The sequence below is a fragment of the Xiphophorus maculatus genome, chromosome 8 (assembly GCF_002775205.1).
Source record: "Xiphophorus maculatus strain JP 163 A chromosome 8, X_maculatus-5.0-male, whole genome shotgun sequence".
Classification (NCBI taxonomy): Eukaryota; Metazoa; Chordata; class Actinopteri; order Cyprinodontiformes; family Poeciliidae; genus Xiphophorus; species Xiphophorus maculatus.
Genome location: NC_036450.1, coordinates 433,288 through 456,546, shown reverse-complemented (window position 1 = coordinate 456,546; position 23,259 = coordinate 433,288). Strand labels below are relative to the sequence as shown.

The following is a 23,259-nucleotide window of genomic DNA, read 5'->3' as shown; positions in this document are numbered from 1 at the left end:
GAATATATATGTTGCATCCTGATCAACATTCCATTCCAGTAGATGGCGGTAATGCACATCAGTAAGTTGCTTGCAAACCGCCATAAAAAAAGAGGAAGAAGAATACTGCCGCTGTAAGTCCCGCCCTTCCTCCCTGTGTCTGCAGTAGTGATGGGATTTTCGGCTCCTTTTCGAGATGCGGCTCTAATGGCTCTTCTTACTGTGGAGAGCCGGCTCTTTCGGCTCCCAAACGGCTCCCCATATATATTTTTGACATTATTAATTAATAGCTTAAACCTAATTTTATAATATTTTGTTTCATTATTGACATTGTTAAGCACTTATGATGAGTAAAAATGCCGCATAACAATGCTATAGCAATACCGATGCGTGTGATGTCCGCTTGTGCCTGTGCAGGTTGTTTGTCGAGCCTGCACGATAGGAAATGCTGACTTTGCACAGTCTGCACTCTGCCCTGGAGCTTGATGTAGCATTAAAATGAGTCCAAATCTTGCTCCGTTTTCTGTCACTCATTTATTTTCACCTATTCAGTTCTCACACTGACTCCCCTTCTTTCTGTGCTTCTTGACCGCTGAGTGAGTGTCTGTACATAAACACCTGCCGACGAACGCTATACAGCTTGGCCAATTGCCTGCCGTTTCCACAAAAAAAGTGGAGATAAACTTTTTTTTTCAGTGTTTTCCCGCCACATTATTAATTGAAACTATGTGTGATTGGTCAGATGTGTGGAGCACATGCTTGACATGAGGGCAGTGGACCAACCGAGGGAAAAAAACTCTTCGCACTAGCACTGACAGAAGAGCAAAACGCGCAAGGAGAGGGAGAAGGGGGGGAGAGACAGCGAGGCACCACAGGACAAAAAAAAACGATGTGGGGAAAAATTATCGGCTCTGGCACTTGCAGAGCACAAGCACAACGACAGGGAGGCGGAGAGACAGCGATATACTGTAGAAAAAAACCCGGCTCCCAAATAGGATCCTAAAACGGCTCCCATTGTGGAGCCGGTTCCAATCGTTCACTTCAAAGAGCCGGCTCTTAGAGCCGGATCGTTCGCGACCGACACATCACTAGTCTGCAGCAATGTTTGTATGTGCGGGAGAGATCCGACATGAGTGTGCTGGTGGTCTCCAGCTAACGGTCCGGGCGAGAGGCGGGGTCACCTTGGACAGGTCGCCACTCTGTCGCATACATTTTGCAATAATAAGAATAAATGTGAAAAAGTACAAATCTTTCCTTTCAGAAGAAAGGAATCATAATTTCTTTACATAAAGGATACTGATAAATAGAAGGACTCTATTCTATCACAGATCCATCTGATAGAAAGAAATAATCTCAGACATATTGATAATAATAAAAACAACAATAATCATAATAATACTGTATATACTCCAGGGATATTTAATAAAGGTCATCTCGTGCAGGAGCCAAAGACAGGACTTGAGAGCTGGTCTTGGTTCTGAGTCTCTTTGCCTTTACTCACAATCCACCTCCTTGGTCTCTGACAAAAAGGTTTCTGTGGGTGGCAGGGTGTCACAATCACAGGAGATCTGGTTGCTTTTTGCCTGGTCAATTGGCTCCTTTCCAAACTGCAGATGGATGTCGCTAACTCCAGTGGGTTGGATGGTTTTGATACTCATCTCTGAAATCAAAAATAAATCTGCTTGCATCTTGTAATTCATAAACATAAAATGTTTAATTACTTTTGACTTATCTGATAACCTCAATTTGGCTCTTAATGCTGAACTCTATCGATGCAACCAAACCAAATAGACCCTATTTCAGGTTTCACACTCAAACAATGGCGGACATATAAGATCTAGAACGACATAACCTATTGAAATTGCATAAGATAATCAATATATGCTGCCTAAATTTGACACAGAATTTAAACAGTAGACAAACAAGGGAATTGCAGCATGGTGTGCATTGATGAAGGATGGACAGCTTCCAAAATATGAAAAAAACTTGTAATATAGATAAGAGTTACTTCAAATGATACCTACAACTTAGAGCTTATTATATGAAAGAAATTAAAACAGCCCAATCCAGTCATCAGTTTGTCAAATATTTAACACAAAAAAAATAATCACTAATTATCGGCATCGACTGATATACCTGAAAATACATAAAAGGATAGTTATGTAGTCTTTATATATATTTCCCCTTGGATGTTTTGCCCTTTTATAAATCAACCTTGATCAACAAAATTTTGCTTTTTTGACAAATCATTTTTTTAATCCTTTAATGTTAGGTCCAGTCAAATGGTGCTAGTAGTCTCACAATGAGTAGAATGAAGATCACATTAGTGCAGTAAGTGTGTCTCAAGAGATTGTGATATAAAGCCACTGATCGGTATTCCTGGATAGCATTACAGTATGAAAAAAAAAAACAATCCAAGCAACTCAGAAAAATATTTTTGAGAAGGGATGGATACAAAAAATCTTTAATGCACTGAACATCCCATGGATTTTTTTCCTCTGGAAGGAATATGGCACGTGTAAATCTGTCTACTAATCAGACCACTCTTGACAAACTGAGTGAACTCTGTTGGTCTGAGAGAGACAGACTATGACTACACTGAAGAAGTTACAAGTTCCAGCTGACATACACTATATTGCCGAAAGTGTTCGCTCACCTGCCTTGACTCGCATATGAGCTTGGGAAGCTAGTGGGCACAGCCACTGTCCCATTCCATCCCATTCTTAACCCACAGGGTTCAATTTGACGTCGCTCCTCCCTTTGCAGCTAAAACAGCTTTAAATCTTCTGGGAAGGCTGTCCACAAGGTTTAGGGTTTAGGAGCGTTTATAGGGATTTTTGACCATTCTTCCAGAAGCGCATTTGCCAGGTCACATACTGATGTTGGACAAGAAGGCCTGGTTCTCAGTCTCTGCTCTAATTCATCCTAAAGGTTTTTTATCGGATTGAAGTCAGGACTCTGTGCAGGCCAGTCAAGTTCATCCAATCCAGACTCTGCCACCCATGTCTTTAAGGACATTGCTTTGTGCACTGGTGCACAGTCATGTTGGAAGAGAAGAGGGCCAGCTGCAAACTGTCCCCACAAAGTGTGGACCATGGAATTGTCCAAAATGTCTTGATATACTATTTTGTTGTAGAAATCAGTTATCACTTTTTCCACTGTTGTTTTTTATGTATTTATTTTTGTCAAAAGCCCATTTTTCTTTATCATGATTGATTTTAAAAGCAAAGGATGATCACTTCTTTTATAGGGAATTTATTTATATTTCTATTGGAACCCAACATAAAAAAATCTGAATAATTTTGTGTTTTCACATGCTTATAATTACTCATTACACTGCAAAAAAAAAAAATCAAATCTATTATTAAAATCCTTACCCGCTTTATCAACCTTCTGGTTATTAGTCAGACTGGTGTCACTAATTTCTGCATATGCTGAATCTCTCCTGGTGGGTGATTTCATTTCCATATAGCTACTTTCAGTGTTTTTGGATGTTGGCGAGGGGGGGTCCTTTATTGTGGCATATGGGTTTTCAGAGCTGACAAGAGAAGAGGAACTTGCAAGATAGTCAGCACCCTTTACCATGTCTGAGTAACAAAAATAGGATAGATAAGGTTTAGATAAATATCAATTATAAGATTTACAGTTTAAATCACACCTTGACTTAAACAAGTAGGACATACCTTGCAGTGATTTTCCAATGCAAGTCATGTCAACTCCACAGGCTCCTAGTATAAAGAAAGGTTTAAGTTAAAGTACATTGTTAAAGAGGTCATAAGTAAGAAACATTACAAACAAGATAAGGCTGCAGTTCCTTTAGCAAGTCCTCACCATGTTGATGTATTTTTAGAAAAAACGTTCTTCAAACAGCTCATTACGTTATAGTTGCTCACACACCTGATTTGCAACTATGCAAATCAAGTGTTCCTAGTGGGGTTTGGAGGGGTGCTGGTGCCCCAGATACATTTCAGGTTCATTATGTCATCCTGATTGAGAGATTCCTTACATAAAGGTTTATCTACAACTACCTTTAAAGAATACACTAAAACATCGACAGTTCAGCTGTGTGCATCTCTGACTACATTGCTTTCTGTGTGGACAATTCTATCCCCACAAAAAAGGCCAAATGTTACCCAACAACAAACCATGAGGGCTGAAAACTCTACGTAATAACAAAAAGAGAGCATTTAATTCTGGTGATTGGTCAGAACTCAAAAGCATACAAAAAAAGCTGAAACATAAATTGTGTGAAAACAGAGCTATGTGTAAGAGAAAGCTGGAAGAAAAACAAAAAAATAACAATGCTAGCATTCAGTGTAATGTACTGTTGCCGTTAGTGTACCTCCTGCCTCTACCACCCAGGGGGAAGAAGAGAGTTGTGAAGATGATTGTTCGAGAATATCTGAGCCATGTTGTCCGGTTTCACAAAGCAAAGGTGTTTTTATAAATGATAGTCCAATAGATTCATTTCGACTCTGAACCAAAATTGCAATACTTGTTACATTTTCAGCTGCTGTGGTTCACATTCTTTCTTCATTGTGTCAAACAACCCAAATTGTCAGGAAAAACCTGTTCCCCTGTTCGCCGGTGGTGGCGCTACACCAAGAACTAGGAATCGACACAAAACCTCTGAAGTAGACCAGAGCAACTTCCTTCTTCACAAAATGTAAACAAAAACGGAGTAGTGTCAGATTTGACCGTTTCTAGGATTTCTCAAACTAGTATATACATTACTCGTTTGGGTAGCCACTAACGCTAAAGACGCTGATGCATGTCCCATTACTACGCACTGAATCATGTCCACAAAACCATTCTGTTCCAATGTGGGATTAGCTGAAATCTCTCACAAAAATGATTATTGTGCCCTTACTTCTTCCCGATTACTATAAATAAGGGTGCACCAATAGGTGGAGAAATAAGGCTTAAATTAAAGCTGAAACAATTGCTGATGTTTTGATATGTAAAATATGTATTCTGCCTTGATATAAATCTAAACAGTTTGGTTTCTGTAAAGATGCTAATGACTAAGCAAATTGCTCATTTATATTGGTCTAAAATTTGATATTGCATAATTGCCATTTTTAAAATTAGTTTGTCAAAATGTAATAATTATGTACTTTAAGAAATATGTTAACCTATTTGATGATCGTTATTGTAACACTATGGGGTAAAATGAAGCCTAGGCGCAAATGGACCTTACCAAGCGCCGCCCACAACCGACCCACGTGAACGCAAGTCTCACAAACAAAGCCTCGCAGCGCGTTGTTTCAATGTAAACATGACTCGATTAGTGCATCATTTCTACCGGATTTTCACAATATATCAGCTACTACAATGGACAGAGGAACTAACAAGTTCATGTCATCATCTGGGAGGAGGTTACTGGTTTCTCAGTCACAAGCTGGTTGCAAACCTGAGGCCAGCAGGTGTCAGTCAGTTATGGTAGATTTGAAATTTGGTTTGATGACCTCAATATGAGAAGCTACAGACTGATAGGAGGAACCAAAGCTCTGTAAAGGTAAAGGCAAATCTTCTGAAGTTGGGATATAATTAATTTAATTTCACATAATTACCACGGTAGAAGCCATTTGTTTGTTAAAATTTTATGAAATATATTTGTTCTATTTGATGTTTGTTGTGAATGACGTATACTCACAAACGAACAAGGTAATTAGTCCAACGTTTAGAAACTACAGCGGCTGTAATGCGCCACAGCAAAAGGAAACAAAAATAAAATAACCCGAACAGGACATCAACTCAAAACCACTCATACCTTTTTACTCTCTCTCTCCTTGTAGTTTAAGCACACCTGTTACCGTGGCAACCGCCTGCTCCCCGCAAGACGAGCAAAGATTACGTTAAAAACATAACATTCAGTCCGTTATGATATCAAGTTTCCAGGCTTGATATTTATTTCTTGATTATTAATCAGAGCTTCCCTGAACACAGCGATGGTTGATTGACTAACTGTACTTGGTGCTAGAGTGGCTAACACGAGTAACAGTTTAGTCCAAAGCCTTTTTCTGCTAAAATAAAAATTTTAGTGTATGTCAGATACAGTACACATTGTATATTGATCTGTTTAGCTAACGTAAGACAGGCTTCAAGGTGTAGAAGTTGTATCAGTTCTGCCTTTAGCTGTACTTAGCTAACGGGATGCGTCTGTTTGTGAGACGGCCACGCACGTGACCACTAGAATGGGCAATCAACCAATGAAAAGCGGCCCCTCTGGTAAGGTCCATTCAAACTGGAAGACTTTCTCTAGCCCCACCTGCATCATCCAACCAGTGCACCCCGCTCATCACCGTCGACCAATCAACGCTGGTCCAAGATACGTCACGTCCAATCACCGTCCAAGTCCCAGCTGATAAGGACCTCCATCCATCGCGTCTTCCGCTTTCCAGCAGTTACGTTGATGTTAAATGTCACTTGTGTTACATTTAAGTGGGTCGACCTTGTTTAGGTCGGGCTTATATTTTTTTAATGTAGGATAGTCCGAGTTTTGTCAGTGGACATCGAGGTTATTCCATTATTGTGAAGTGAACTATTTTACTAGTGTTATCTAATTTACAGCATTAATACCAATATGTGTTCTGATATGTCCTCTTACAGGCAAACCGACATATGAAATTGATTAGCTAAATCCAGACTGGGTTCCAGTTCTGAATCTGGGTCACTGCGAGGTAAATGCCACAACATCGGACTGACATGCGCGTCAATTAAAGAGGCAATACAGCAAAACCATGGTGGATCAACAAGTGGGGGAGCAAGTTACGAAGATTATGTTTTCATTATTTACCCCAGAAGAGGTTAATAATGAAAACACCGTAGCGGAGGCTGAAGAGGAAACTCCAGGAGAGGAGCTCAGCAAGGCTGCACACTCTGAAGAGTAACATGAACCATTTGTGTTGAAATACACTGCCTGGCCAAAAAAAAAGTTGCCATCAAAAAATGGTCACACTCTCTAATATTTTGTTGGACCGCCTTTAGCTTTGATTACAGCCCGCATTTCGCTGTGGCATTGTTTCAATAAGCTTCTGCAGTGTCACAAGATTTATTTCCATCCAGTGGTCCATTCGGTGTGTACTCCAGATTGTGTTGTTGGTTGTTCTTCATTTGAAGCTGCTGAACCTTTTCCCAGAGGGCAGCAGGGAGAACAAACCATGCTGAGGGTGGAAGGAGTCCTTTATAATCGACCGAGCTCTGGACAAGCGGCGACTATGAGCTTGTCAAGGATGGAAGGAATAATCTAACTACGAAGAGTGTTTTTTTGCACTTTTACAATCTGATGCTGTGAGTTCAATCTGTTTGAGCTCTGTTTGTTCACAAATACATCTCAGTAAATGACAATTATGACTGATTGCTTTTAAGGTTGGCCAATTAAACTAGAGCCCCTCTCCCAGAATTTACTGGGAGAGGGGCAGTGTATTATAAGGCTACCAGGCTTATAATATACTGGGGAAACCCTTTGTTTACGTTCAGTGAATGTTTGGAGACAAGGTAAAAGTAATGCTTAATGAAACATTATTTTGCCATACATATATGTACATAAGAATATACACTGCCTGGCCAAAAAAAGGTCACCACCAAAAAATGGTCACACTCTCTAATATTTTATTGGACCGCCTTTAGCTTTGATTACAGCCCACATTCGCTATGGCATTGTTTCAATAAGCTTCTGCAGTGTCACAAGATTTATTTCCATCCAGTGTTGCATTAATCTTTCACCAAGATCTTGTATTGATGATGGGAGAGTCTGACCACTGCGCAAAGCCTTCTCCAGCACATCCCAAAGATTCTCAATGGGGTTAAGGTTTGGACTCTGTGGTGGCCAATCCATGTGTGAAAAAGATGTCTCATGCTCCCTGAACCACTCTTTCACAAAGTGAGCCCCATGAATCCTGGCATTGTCATCTTGGAATATGCCCGTTCCATTTGGGAAGACAAAATCCATTGATGGAATAACCTGGTGTTAAGAAAAAGGATTAATTTGAGTGCTTAATACAGTTAATCTACGACATGTGTAACAGTTATATACAATACTCTTATTTGGAACAGGTCTCGTCTGAGATGCGGTAAGCAGACAAAGCAGGGCCCTTTTTTCCTCCCCCGCTGACACCACAGCAATAAAATTTACATTCCGATGGGGGGGGGGCAAGAGACTCTTTGGCGTCTCTGCCCGTACCAGACAGAGATGAACACGAGGTGGTCCGCCCTTTTACTTAGACAAAAACCAGACACTTTGCCATAATGAGGGGAGTTTCCAAGTTTTTCTGAGTCCCTGAGGGAGTTTCTAATTGGTCAAAGAACGGAACGCCTTGGCTGCATAAATTAAATAGGGAAACACCTATTTGGTATAAAATTACGTACACGGAGCACGCCAAGAGAGAGAGAGCGGCCGCTATTTTTGCTTTTTTGTCTTTGTATTATGTTTGTCTGTCTTCCCCTTGTGTGTTTTTATTTTTATGAGAAAATGCATATCTCTGTTCCTCTGCAGCTTTGTTGTCGATTGCTTTGTATGAGATTAAACTCTGTGATCTGTGACGTCAACACGCTTTGTTGTTGTTTCGTTTTAGCAGCACGCCGTCGCTGCACGTCGCCCACGGAGAACGTCACTCGCCAGGGACTCGGAAGAGAAAAGAGGAAAGAGCCAAAACTTTTTGTCCAAAGCTACCATTAAATGATCCTCTTTTTTAATACTGGTCATTCAGTATATTCAGGTAGTCAGCTGACCTCATTCTTTGGGCACACAATGTTGCTGAACCTAGACCTGACCAACTGCAGCAACCCCAGATCATAGCACTGCCCCCACAGGCTTGTACAGTAGGCACTAGGCATGATGGGTGTATCACTTCACCTGCCTCTCTTCTTACCCTGATGCGCCCATCACTCTGGAACAGGGTAAATCTGGACTCATCAGACCACATGACCCTCTTCCATTCCTCCAGAGTCCAATCTTTATGCTCCCTAGCAAACTGAATCCATTTTTTCTGGTTAGCCTTACTGATTAGAGGTTTTCTTACGGCTACACAGCTGTTCAATCCCAACCCCTTGAGTTCCCTTCGCATTGTGCGTGTGGAAATGCTTTTGCGTTCACAATTAAACATACTCCTGAGTTCTGCTGTTGTTTTTCTTCGATTTGATTTGACCAAACGTTTAAGTAATCGCCGATCACAATCATTCAGGATTTTTTTCCGACCACATTTCTTCCTGGAAGACGATGGTTCCCCACCATCCTTCCAGTTTTTAATGATGCGTTGGACAGTTCTTAACCCAATTCTAGTAGTTTCTGCAATCTCCTTAGATGTTTTCTCTGCTTGATGCATGCCAATGATTTGACCCTTCTTAAACAGACTAAAGTCTTTTCCACGACCACAGGATGTGTCTTTTGCCATGGTTGTTTAAGAAATGAGGAGTTACTCATTGCATCAGCTGGGGTTAAATAACTTGTTGCCAGCTGAAAGATAATCGCCTATGCAGTACTTATCCAATAGGAGGCTTGTACCTATTTGCTTAGTTAAATCCAGGTGTCGACTTTTTTTTTGGCCAGGCAGTGTATGTGTTCAGTTGGAAGTGGCTGTTTTCTCTCATTTCATAATTTAATGTGGTAAACATTGATGAAACGTTTGATTCAAGCACTTCAAGTTGCATGGAAACAGGTGATGAAATTAATCACATTTCAAGTAAAAATGTGATATCTAAAATGTTTCAAGTAATAAACATGCATGTAATGAAAGATTATATTTTAAATAAACATTTTATATGATTAAAGTAAACAATTATATTCAATTATTGCAGTAAACATTTAATGTAACAAGCAAACCAGATGAAAGAGCCCATCTTTAAACACTTAATTTGTAATTAAACAGCTCAGAGTAAACAATAAAGGTAAATATTATGAAATTGATCACACTTTAAGTAAATATTTCTTGTATTTAACATATTTCAGGTAAGAAGTGAACATGTAATGAATTATATCCTGTCCTAGAATTTTATGTAATTGAACATTACAGGTAACAAATGTGATGATCATCTGAGGTAATACATTTTATGAACATTTAAAAAATATATATTTTAAATCTAAAATTAGTTAAATAAAAAAGTAGTAGAATAATTTCACACTGATTTTGAGTTAATGGGGCACACGATTTGGAAGCTATTGAAGAAAACATATTTAATATTAAAATTATTTATCCATCCATTTTCTTACACCCTTGTCCCTAGTGGGGTCGGGAGGTGCTGCTGCCTCTCTAGCTAATGTTCTGGGCGAGCGGCGGGGTCACCCTGGACAGGTCGCCAGTCTGTCACTTAGAATTTTAATAGAGGATAGTGTGCCTCGTGTAATAGCATAAATTACCACTTTTTTGTATCAGTTGGTCACAAGGCATTTATTTACAGGAGTGTTTGCTTCGGAAATTTACGGTCCCAATATAAACCTCCGAGCGCTTGAGGAGGGAGCGGTAGAGAACAGTTGGCCGGAATTAGCGTTCATAAATTGGATCAACCTTGAGCTAAACGCTCCTTACTCCGCGGAGCGCGGATATCCAATATCCAACTTGAAGCAACTTCACTGCAGTCGGTAGCACAATGAAAATGCCGGAAAAAGTCTGTTTTGGTATGTGACCAGTGACGTCAGTTCCAAAGCTCTATTGGAGAAGTTGTAGCCTGATGACGCTGCCCCTCCGCATTAGTATATATTTATTTTCCTTTTTTCCCAGTTCTGCGGAAAAACTGATAAATGAAAAAAGGTAAATTGCAAGAATAAATGAAAAAAACTTAATGACAATGGACAATTTAGAAAGGATAAGTGAAAATGGAAAATTGGAAAAGGGTAAATGAAAAAGGGATAAATTGATAAATGAAAAAGGGATAAATGAAAGATAGATAAATGAAAAACAGATCAATTAAAAATTGATAAATGAAAAAGCGATAAATGAAAGATAGATAAATAAAAAACAGATCAATTAAAAATTGATAAATGAAAAAGGGATAAATTGATAAATAAAAGAGATAAATGAAAAATAGATAAATGAAAAGGAAATAATGGAAAAGAATAAATGAAAAAGGAAAATAGGGAAATGGAAAAAAGGGCAGGCAGAAATAAATTTGGGAATAAATAAATGTATAAATGATTAAATATAAATGGGAATAAAGATGCCAATTACTCATTTATTTATTTATTTTACACATTTATTTATTTTCCCTATTTATTTAATTTTGGCTGACATGGCTCTCCATAGTAAATGAACATTGGTGTTGCACAGAAAGAAAAATGGGTGCACTACAACAATAAGAAGGGCTAGAATTTTTATTTGCCGAATTTAAAAAAGTGCTGTATACTGTAGATTAACAAATGATTTTCTCATATTGCTAAACTTAGACATATACCGTACATAAATAATAACAAAACAGACATCTATCAGGCTGCTCAATAGTAAAATAAAAAGAACAAAACATGTTAAATACTTAGTCCCCTGAAAAGACGTGTGTTCATTTAAAGTCCTGTCAGTGAGGAGAAGACTTCTTTGCCACTTTGTGACCACGAAGTGGACAGAAACTGTTGTTGTTGTAGCTGGAATGGAAGGACATTACAATGTCCTCCTCTCGGACATTGGAGGAATGATAAAACTTTGCTATATTTAGCAACTGTTCAGAGGAGCGAGAGCTGCCGTGAGCCTCTCCCACTTCCTAAGCACGGCAGTTAGTCTGACACAGTTCAATTCAACACCATGGATAACTGTACAGTAGTCAGAGCAGAGGAAACCCATCCCACTGTGTATACACACTGCAAATAAATCATATATTTGCAAAACTGCATAATGTTACCAATAAACGCTCGCTTCAATCACGCTCAGCTCGCTATTCCAACTCCTGACTCGCCACCAGATGGGCTCTGTCTGAATGAGATGGTTTTATACCCAAACACATAACTGTAACAAAGTTGTACCAACTGAGACGTTGTACCAATAGGTACAATATTACAGAACTATCCTAAATTTAAACAAAAATATCACAATTATAGAGGGAACCCCAAGTTACTTTTTTAGACAATTTATCAGCACAAAATATTCGATTTAGGGGTTAGTTACACGTTAATGAACTGGAACTAATTTTAATCCAATAATAATTGACAATTAATTGTAAGTCAAATAATTTTTTGCAAACTGTAAGAAGATTTATAATTAAATTATGAAACACCACCAACATGTGACACTGAACAATCTGTTTAAACTGTCTGCACTCTGTAACTCACCCAGTTCATTGAAGTGGACCCCTTGTTTCCAGTTGCTAAGCCTGGTTGCAGTATGAGCACCAAGAGCCACATTCTCCATGTTAGGAAACAGATTGCTATCAGCCTATGTGTAACATAATAGTACAAAAAACAGATTGTTTAGGGATTTGTTTTCATCCCTCTGCACAGTATGCATATATGTGCTCTTACCTTTGCACATTGACCACTCTTGACATGAGGCAGACTGATGCATTGGGTAAGAGTATGGTAACTGGGGTTGGAAAAGTAGTTGCTGGGGTGGGCTTCATATGATGGAGTGTAAGTATCTGAAAGGTAAAATAGGACAATAAGTATTAGCAGAGCTTTCTGCATAATTCTTTTGAGTTGGCTTCAAAAGACATATTTTGACTGTCTGTAGAGTTATGAGGGCACAGTTTCATGGACAGAAATAGCACAGAAATGCTGGTCCAGGAGTAGTTTCTGCATTGAAAAAGCTATGGCATGTTGTGACTACTGCCACAGTTGTGACATGTCACAACATGTCACGCATCATGTATCATGTTGTGATACATGATAGGCATGTATCACATGTTGTATCAAAGCAACATGTTGTGATACAACATGTTGTGTAAGGGGTATGGTAACTGGAGTGATGGCATGTTGTATAACATCATGCCATTAGATGCCTGAAGTTTGTAGGTATCAAAAAGTAACTGAGCACTTATTAGACATATGTTTGATTATGGGGGACATACAATTACATTTTAATCAATATCCAACTTTAATTCACCTGCCATAGTATAATTAGATGTGACCCTGATAGCAGGAGTGTAGATTACAGCTGGCATGGTTGCCTCTTTACTCTTCTGTTTATTTCGGTAGATGATGAATAGGGGCAGGGCAAGAAGTACCAAAAACACTAGAACTATGATTCCTGCAATGACTCCTATCTGGTAGTTGTCTACGTGTAAGGATGCGCTGGTCAAATTGTTGAAGTTTCCAAACAGCACTACACCACCTGCAAAGAGAAGAAGAAACAGTTTCATTCTATTTCTCAACCAAATAAGTCAGATGGAAACTGCAGCGTGAAGTGACCTAATTCCGATTTTTTGTTAAATCAGATTTTTTTGCCATGGCCATTCACACTTCCAAATAAATGAGACCTGTATGTGTTCTGAAGTGTGAAACGACCTGAAAGTGTCCCGTATGCACAGTAGAGGGCTCAATAGCGTCCGCGTTCTCGGTGTTCTGCCAACCACCGTAAAAAGAAGTGCTCAGTGTTTGCAGTAGTAAACATGGATGCTCATCATAGTTATTTGTCCTGCTTGTTCGCATCAGGACGCAGAATAGTGGCATTTGTCGAATATCAGTGACGTTTAGGTCGGATGAATGAGACCTGGATGTAGGGCTGGACAATGTATCAAGTATACTCGATGTATCGCAATATTTTCAATTTACGATTGTTAAAATGGCTATTTTGCAACCATCGAGTATAAATTATCGTTCAAATAATAAACTTTCGCCGGCAAATTCACTGCGAGTATGGTTTGTCTGACACCCTATGAATGCATCACTAGTCCCTCCCCAGTCCCAACCTGAAAAAGGAGACACCCCCGAGTGAAGGGATAAGCAGAGGGGGTGGGTGGGGATGTGTTCTGGATGAAAGAAGCACTGTGGTCAGCTTATCTCCTTTGTCTCTAAGCTTCGAGTTATTTATTTATTTTTGGGACTATGTTTATGGATTTTTAACTCTCTTAGTGAGTTTTTTTCTTCAAAACAACAACTAGTGATAAATCTACCAATTAATTTTTTCTGCCACTCGTCTGCAGCCTGTCTGTCCTGAGTAAGCAGCAAGATAGGTCATTAGACGCCATTAGTTTCTCTCGTTTCCTCAGCACTGCAGCCAGTCTCACACAGAAATGCGTTCAACACAATACCTTCACCAACAATCAGAGTAGAGGAGACCCATTCCACTCTGTCCACATTGCAACCTGGAGGGAGGCAAGGAGTGAAGTGTCTCATTCACATTTAAAAAGATCGCAGCAAAATGAGTTGCTCTAAAACGCCTCAGAACAGAGGTAAACCAGGGATCTGTGGAGCTACAATAACCAGGAATTCAGACCAAAGCATTGCAGGTCTACTTTATATTGACATTCACTTAAGGAAGGATTTCAAAACATGTTTTGGTTTTTTTTAAAACAAAAAAACTGTCCAGTGTTTTATGATGATCTTGTGGTGTTAAGAGATGCTAATTATGTCCTTACTTTTCTGACAGAAGATGCCCTCGTATCCAGGTGCACACTCACAGGTTCCTTTGTCTGGAGAACAGGAGGTCCCATTCTTACAATTACATGGCAGCGAACAGTTTGGCCCCCACCATCCTTCTGCACACACACTGTCACAGTGACCTGCCCACACAGTTACATTTCTGTTACTTCAGAGGACACATTTCAGATCAGTTAAGTTTATTTACTATGTGCAGATTCATCTCAAATGAAAAGGTGCTTTACAAATCAATCCAATCATCTAAACATATTTAAAAGGAACTAGAACTGCAAGTAGTTATTATTGGGTTTGGAATTTGCAGGAAAGCACTCACTCTTGAAAAGTATTGTTTTTACAAAGCATTTTGCCTATGGGTTTTGACACATATAAAGACAAAATATTTAAAACACAATCCATCATAAAATTTCCATTCCTTGACACCAAACCTGCCCATCACTTTATCATCTCTGTTTCCTTTACAAACATGTCCATTCAGATCAGATCTGAACACCACTCTTTCTTCCCTAGGAAGTTCAATGTTCAAGCATCTATGTCCTTCTAGAATTTCTCTCTCTTCTATATACATCACATCCAAGCATAACTGACAATATTAAATTAACTATTATCATTAATTTTTACCTTCAGACAAATCAGTCTATCTACTCTTTTCATCTCATTTCACATTACTGGCCAAGGGGCTCCTTTAGAAATACTACTCAATTTCTCTTCCTATCAACACCACAATAAAACAGCTTAAATCCTGCCCAAGTGTTAGGTGCAGGGTTTCCCTCAGTGTATTATAAGTCTGGTGGGCCACCAGTCTTTACCTGTGCCCCCACCAGGCTAAGCATTGCTTATTTATTTCAGTCTTTTTAAAATATTTACATTTTTTAAGACTTTATAATTGGTGTTCAGGTTTTAATCTGTCAATAATACAATCATCAAGTGATATTTTCAAATTTCCTGTCAACTTTAAACATTATTTAACTCAAAAACACGAGGGGCTGCTGGATGAATGATTGCCCAGGCGCCTGAAGCACCGAAATTAGCTAATTTTCTGAAGGAAACCTTGAGGAGCTCTTGGGAATCATCTCAGCCAGCTCTCTACCTTTTCCTGTCACTGTCCCTACATGTCTCCAGACAGAAGGAGAGTATGATAATGATGACTTTTGGCATCATTACCAATTAAAACAAGTGCAATAGAGAGATCCATGCACATGCAGAATTGCACTTTTCTAAATTTGTCTGCACACTCTTTTATGCATGAGGCCCCTGATCCTCAGCTACAAGAAGTTGGCTCTTGGGACATGGAATGTCACCTCTCTAGTGGGGAAGGAACCTGAGCTAGTGCATGAGGTTGAGAGGTTCCGGCTAATAGTTGGTCTCACCTCAACGTATGGCTCGGGCTGTGGAACCAGCCCCTTCAGAGGGGTTGGATACTCTTTCTCTCTGGAGTTACCCCCTGCTGAGAGGGGCCTGGCAGGAGTGGGCAAATTTGGGGTTCACCCCAGTGAATGTGAAGGTAGCCTTCCTCTGCTTATTGACTGGAGGGACAGGTTCTGACTGTTTGTGCTTACGTGACCAAACAATAGTTCAGATTACCCACCCTTTATGTAATCCTTAGAGGGGGTACGGGAGAATGTTCCTCCTGGGGACTCCTTTCTTCTGCTGGGGGACTTGAATGCTCACATGGACAATGACAGTGAGACCTTGAGGGGGGTGGTTGGGAGCAATATCCCTCTTGATCTGAACCTAAGTGGTTCGTCTGCTGAACCTAAGCTGAAAAAGGAGCCATGTGGGACACCAGAAGCCACTGATGGGTACCAGCAGTGCAAATAACATGTGGGTGGTTGCTGAGGCAAAAACTCAGGCATGGGAGGAGTTTGAAGAGGCCATAGAGAAGGATTTTTGCCCAGATTCACAGCGAAGCATTAGAGCACCAACATTGTTTATATTGGGGATGATGCGCTGCTGACCTCAATTCGGGATGTTGTGAGCCGGTGGGCAGAATACTTTGAAGACCTCCTCAATCCCACCAACATGCCTTCTATTTAGGAAGTGGAGCCTGGGGACTTTGAGTTGAGCTCACCAATCTCTGGTGTTGAGGTTGCCAAAGTGGCAAGGCCCTTTGGATGAGATTCGCCCAGAGTTTCTTAAAATTCTGAATGTTGAAGGGTTGTGTTGGTTGATGCTGCTCTGCAGTATTGCATGGACATTAGGGACAGTTCCCCTGGATTGGCAGAATGGAGTGGTTGTCTCCTTATTCAAAAAGGACCACCACCCCCTCCAACTACAGATGGGTAACTCTCTTAAGCCTCCATGGCAAGGTCTATTCAGGGGTTCTGGAAAGGAGGGTCCATCAGATAGTCAAACCTCAGCTTCAGGAAGAACAGTGTGAGGGTTTTTTTCAGTTGTGGAACACTGGACCAGCTCTACACCCTCAGCAGGGACCTGGAGTTCGCCTAAGGTCTATATGTGTTTGTGAACTTGGAGAATGCACTTGACCATGTTCCTCAGGGAACCCTGTAGGAGGTGCTCCTGGAGTCTGCAGTACTGAGCTCTTTGATACAAACTGTTAGTTCCCTGTATGACATGTGTCAGAGTCTGGTCCGCATTGCCAGGAGTAAGACAGGCTTGTTTCCGCTGAGAGTTGGACTCAACCAAGATTGCCCTTTGTCACTGATTCTGTTCATTAGTTTTATGGACAGAATTTCTAGGTGGAGACAAGGTGTTCAGGGGATCCATTTTGGTGGCCTTAGGATTGCATCTCTGCTTTTTGTGAATGATGTGGTCCTATTGGCTTCATCAGGTCATGATCTACAGCTTTTGCTGGAGCGATTCGCAGCCGAGTGTGAAGCATCTGGGATGAGAATCCGTTCCTCCAAATCCAAGGCCAAGGTCTTAAGCCGGAAAAGGGTAGACTGCCTTCTCCAGGTTGGGTAGGATGTCCTGCCCCAAGAGGAGGAGTTCTTGTTCAAGCGGGATCTTGTTCATGATTGAGGAAAAATTTTGAGGGAGATTGATAGGCAAATTGACGCAGTGTCTGCAGTCAATTTGCTCTGTCATGGTTAAGAGAGAGCTGAGTCAAAAAGCAAAGCTCTCAATTTACCAGTTGATCTATGTTCCTACCTTCATCATGAGCTTTGGATCAAAGAACGAGGTCGTGGAAACAAGTGGCCAAAATTAGTTTACTCCATAGGGTTTCTGGGTTCACCTTTAGAGAGCCGGTGAGAAGCTCAGTCATCCTGGAGGGCCTCAGATAGAGCTCTTTCATGTCAAGTAGAGCTAGTTGAGGTGGCTCATGCACCTGGTTAGGATGCCTCCCTGGTGAGGTGTTCCGGGCACATCCCATTTGGGAGGAGATCCAGGGGAAGAACCAGGATACTCTGGAGGGACTATGTTTCTCTGCTGGCCTGGGAACACTGTGGGATTCCCCTGGAGGAGCTAGCCCAAGTGGCTGGAGAGAGGGAAGTCTGGGTCTCCTTATTTAGGCTGCTACCCCCACGACCCAACTCTAGATAAGCAAAAGAAATTGATGGATATGTGGACGTTTGCTGGGATCCAGAAAAAAGTAAGCCATTGTGCACATCACTGAAATGGGAGGGTGGTCCTAATCTGGGGAGAAGTGTGCTTACAATTTAAATTGGATCATTGTGTCATCTAACCACTGACTTTTAATTCCTTGCCATTCCATTTTTAAATATGCTAATTTTCTCTCCATTCAAATTGTCACAGTTACCTGAAAAATAAGCTTTCCCATGAATATAAAATGAGAATGTTTAAATATTACAAACTTCACTTGCAAAGATTGGTCCTGCAATATATTTACTAATTAAGTGATTGAGCTGCTATCCAAAACATATGGCGTGTTGAATGTGCTGTGATCCAACACACTTATCAGTCAATGGGCAAAGGCAGGGTACACATTGAACAGCTTGGCAATCCATCGCAGAGCAACACAGAAATAAACACACCATGCCTGTATTCACTGGTCACTGTTCCATAAGCCTTTGTTTCTTTTTTATCTTTACCATCATCTCTTCTGTCTCTTTCTCCTCACCTGGTGTACAGGAACAGGATCCATCAACAGGGGAGCAATGCACTCCATTCTTACATTTGCAGGTTGCAGAACAGTTTACTCCATATGCCCCAGCTGGGCATGGGACTGCACACTTGGAACCCTGGAAAATCGGATGGATAAACAGAGGCTCTGAGTGCAAAAACTCTCAATACCTATTTTACTTAGTTACTTTTAACAGATCATTTAGTCAGGGTTTGACTGTTCAATGCAGCCAGTGCTTTCTCCAACTACAACAGTTGGTTGCTGTTGCTCTTTATGAGTGCTCACACACTGCTGTGGGATGGCATCCATTATGCTTCAAGCTGGCAAATTGCATCTTTATATGTCTGGATAGATTTAGCCTCTAATGATGACAAACTTTACTTTTTAAATTCATTTAATTTCAGTTTAATTATATAGCACAAGTCACAACAAATATCACAAATCACTTTACAAAGAAGTCACTTCCATTCAATCACACCTACTGTATATTCCTATTGATTATCAATTGCTATGGCGGCGCACAGAGGTGCAGCGGCTTCTCGAGTTCCCCAGATTATGCCCTATTTTAACATCTATGAGGCTGCTTTGAGTAAGAGTTTAGTGACAACTTTACGGCTGAAGTATAGCTTGGCCGAACTGATGGCCATTGGAGACAGTTTGGCTGTTAATATATCACCATGGCTGAAATCCACACTTGGGAGTCAGAGGCTCCTCAGATCAACGGACTGACACAGCAGGGTGCAAGGAGCAAGAAAATATTATGCCCGAAAACCAAAGAGGGGGAAGGGGGCAGGTGCGTTGGTTCAGCTGGAGGCTAGGAAGCCACCTGTTCCGACTCTGTTTCTGGTCAATGTCCGCTCACTGGATAACAAAGTGTATTTGTTACATCTGAGGCTGAGAGTTTCTGCAGAGATGAAGAACAGTGCCGTTCTTTGCCTAACGGAAACCTGACTTAACAGCAACATTCCAGACTCAGCCTTCCAGCTCAACGGCCTTCAGTTATTCCAAGCAGGCCGCGACCAATGGTCGGGAAAAACACAGGGGGAGGACTCTGTATGTACGCGAATGAAGGTTGGTGTATGAACTGTGGACTGATTAAAATCTGCTGCTCTGAGGCGATAGAACTTATGACAGTGAAGTGCTGGCTGTACTATCTGCCTCAGGAGTTTACTGCGGTGTTCATCACCATTGTTTACATCTCACCGGGTGCTAATGGCAACGAAGCATGTAGCATGCAGCAACGAGCTACATGACACCATTAGCTCACTGCAGGGAAAACACTCAGAGGTGTTTTACGTGGTTGCGGTAGACTTTACCCACGTGAAACTGATGGACACTGTGCCCAGATTTTACTGACACGACACCTTTCCTACATGGGGAGACAACACTCTGCACTGTGTGTAATCTAACATTAATGATGTGTACAGAGCTCTTCCTCGACCCCATCTTGGCCCCTCCGACCACATCTCCATCCTACTGGTTCCAGCATATCATCTGCTGATGAGACAGATAAAGCCAACAAAGAAGACAGTCACTGTGTGGCCCAGGGATGCAGCTTATGTGTACCAGGACTGTTTTCAGTACACAGACTGGCAGGTCTTCAGAGAGGTGGCTACTTCTGAAAGAGAGGTGGACCTCGAGGAATACACCTCCTCTGTTCTTGGCTTCACCTCCAAGTGTGCTGATGATGTCACCACCACCAGGATAGTCACCCGTAACCCAAACCAGAAACCCTGGCTGAATGCTAAGGAGGGAGCTCTGCTGAAAGCTAGGGACGCTGATTCAGGACAGACGAGGCATCAACACTCCGAAAAGCGAGAAAAGAACTGTAAATGAATATGCTTTAGGAGTATACAGTGAACCCTCGTTTTTCGAGGGGTTGCGTTCCGAAAAGAACCCGTGATAGGCAAACTCCATGAAGTAGTTACCTTTATTTTTTACAATTATTATACAGCATAATTAAATACTCTACACTGAAACCAAAGAACAAAACCTGTTTTCAGGCCCAAGCATTTTTTAAACAAATAGAACGCTTTCTTACAAATAACTACAGTAAAATGATCATTTTAATCATCAATACGAAGTACAGTAGGACAAACTGTGACTTGCGTATTTCACTGTGCCTCTAACTGTGACACTGCGGCCTGACTCCGCTCTCTAGTGTCTTTTTCCAAGCTGTGTTATGCATATTTAAATACTATAACGTTATTGGCACACAGGTAGAGAAGAAATGTGGAGACTGTTTAGCCAATCAGGTCGCAGAATACAATGCACTGTGGGAAAAGAACTGCACAAAAAAATCCGCGAAGCAGCGAGACCGTGAAAGGTGAACCGCGTTATAGTGAGGGTTCACTGTATTTGAAATTTTCAACAGACTATTGCGTAATCTATTTTTTAAAATCTCTTAGTATCATATGTCTTAACTGTAAAGTTCGCTTGTATGTATCTGTGTCTACACATACATATAATTCAGGATGCACTTAAATTAATACATGTGCATGCAACAAATTAATTTACCATAAAGCCAGGAGCACAGATACATTCTCCAGTCACACTGTGGCAGTCAGCTCCATTCTGGCACTGGCACAAGTCACTGCAAGATTTGCCATAAAATCCTGGTGTGCACGTCTCATTGCAAAAGAGTCCTGACCAACCAGCCTGACATGTGCACTCCCCTGACACTGGGTGACATCTAGTGAAAAAGAAAACATGACATAATCACAAAAATTTACTTTACTATGTCAGAGTACTACATTGAACTGCTTTGCACAGTTTTATCACAGAAAAAATGGTTAATGGTACAGTTAAGTCCCATATTTTCTATACTCCTAACAAGTTTAAAGTAATCTTTTAATCTTAGTAACATGTCTTTCCTGAATAGAAGTCAATGGCCTACACAATGGCCTAGTGTGTAGGCCATTGACTTCTATTCAGGAAAGACATGTTCTTAAAATATAGAAAAATAAATTTTATACAGTGTAATTTCATCACTTAACACAGGGTGTTATCACTTCAAAGTTCTCCCACTTCTTTTAATATAAAACCTAATTTCCAGAAAAGTTTGTTTTCTAAACTGACAAAACCAAAATTTGTAAGCTTTACAAATTGACATAGTTGACAGGCAGTCTATGTCAATTACATAATTAATAATTATCAACATATCCCTCCTTGCCAATGAATGATGAGGTAGGTACCATCCTCCCTGCTACCCTGCGAGTATTAACTGCATATGTGAGTGGTTTGATAATGCTTCATGTTTCTTACTAACTCGGGGTGGACTTTAAAATTCTTAGCAAATTTAGAATTCAGTACCAGCAATGTTCAAAAAATGGAAGAGAGGCCTTACATAAGTCTTCTATTTACTGACACTTTTAAATCTGGGGAAAAATATTGACCAGGGTAAGTTTTAAAGTAATCTGTATATCTTGTTGATGGGGATTCTCTGCTTGTTTTTTATTTAATACATAGACTTTGACTAATCTAGAATGTTTGTTAAATAAATTGTAATTTTTAATTGCTTAGTGGGCAGAATATTCTAACTTTTCTCTTTTCAAAAGATATTAGTTATTTAAATTAAATAAAACGTCTTTGGACATTGTTGAGATGCTTATCAAGGACATGCACACTTAGTTTGTTACACACAGAAAAGCGACGTATGGACAAAAACGTCTGCTTGGCGGCAGAGTTGGACACACACAGCTGACAAAGACACAGCTTTACATAAAACACGGAAATGGATCCACGCTCTTCAAAGCTCCCATTTTAGTCCTCGAAGGCAACGCTTTTTTACTTATACTTTATACTTATACTTCATCTGAGGTTCAGATCGCGATCAACCTTTACCTAATATCTACGTTGTCTTATGATGGCCAGCTCTCACCGCTTTTAGCGTTTCTTGAGCTGACCCAGATTGGCTAGTGCGTTATTTGTCGAGGGCAGTACTCCTCGGGGACACAACTGACAAAACCCAGCCTGTACCTTCGCCGCGTCCGACGCAAGGGGGAGACAGCCAATTCTCACTGCGTGCCAATCGACCAAAACACTTTTTTTGTTATTTTTGTTTGTTTTTATATTGCTCCTATGAATAATAAAAGACTTCGACCAACCAACGGAAAGCAGTAAGAACACGACTAACAAATCAGACAACTCAATATGAGTTGTCTGATATATGGAATTTAGACAGCCCAAAGAAACAGTACAAGGGTGTATGTTTAAGGAAAAAGTTTCCTTACCTGGTTATTGGGGCCCAACGCCCTTGTACTGTCCCGGCAGGCTGTTGCCTTAAACGGCCCGTCCAATCTCTGCTCGCGTCTCAACACGGAACCATCCTCTGCTACCAATTGTTGTGATTTAAAGTCGACGAACCAAAAACGTGTGAGCACATAAACAGGAAATCAGCCACACAGAATAATCAGAGTTTACTTTTTTTATTCTTTTTTAGCCCTAGAAAAGAGTTTACCCTCTGTGATGGCCAAATCCATGGCCACACTCTGATGTCGGTAACTCTTTTTATGCACAGTTTATTTTTCATACAAACACAACAACACTTTAGTTTCAATAAAAACATTTATTAGTTGATTTGAATGCATTTGTTCTATTTGTTAGCGCGCACATTTAGTTAACATATGTATTTATATCAACTTAAAATTAATTTTGTTTGCTTAAGATTAATTCTGTTTGTTTTCCCACCGGTACTTACCTGCCTTGGAGTTACCAGACA

General features: G+C 40.5%; 1 protein-coding gene across 3 annotated transcripts in view; it reads right to left on the bottom strand.

The window, feature by feature from the left end:
• Nucleotides 1-1,000: 1,000 nt before the first annotated feature.
• The window catches only part of LOC102227988 (multiple epidermal growth factor-like domains protein 10), a 100,565-nt gene continuing 78,306 nt past the window's right edge, over nt 1,001-23,259 (bottom strand). For 2 of the 3 annotated variants that reach the window (XM_023338409.1, XM_023338412.1), the window contains 10 exons: nt 21,057-21,231; nt 18,537-18,657; nt 14,476-14,619; nt 14,149-14,202; nt 13,002-13,229; nt 12,422-12,537; nt 12,233-12,335; nt 3,663-3,707; nt 3,357-3,566; nt 1,001-1,639 (listed from right to left, as the gene is read on the bottom strand). In XM_023338409.1, the coding sequence (XP_023194177.1) occupies nt 1,473-1,639; nt 3,357-3,566; nt 3,663-3,707; nt 12,233-12,335; nt 12,422-12,537; nt 13,002-13,229; nt 14,149-14,202; nt 14,476-14,619; nt 18,537-18,657; nt 21,057-21,231 (1,363 nt within the window). In that variant the 3' untranslated portion in view covers nt 1,001-1,472. The remainder of the gene's footprint in view (nt 1,640-3,356; nt 3,567-3,662; nt 3,708-12,232; nt 12,336-12,421; nt 12,538-13,001; nt 13,230-14,148; nt 14,203-14,475; nt 14,620-18,536; nt 18,658-21,056; nt 21,232-23,259) is intronic. The other variant, XM_023338411.1, reaches the window with a different exon arrangement.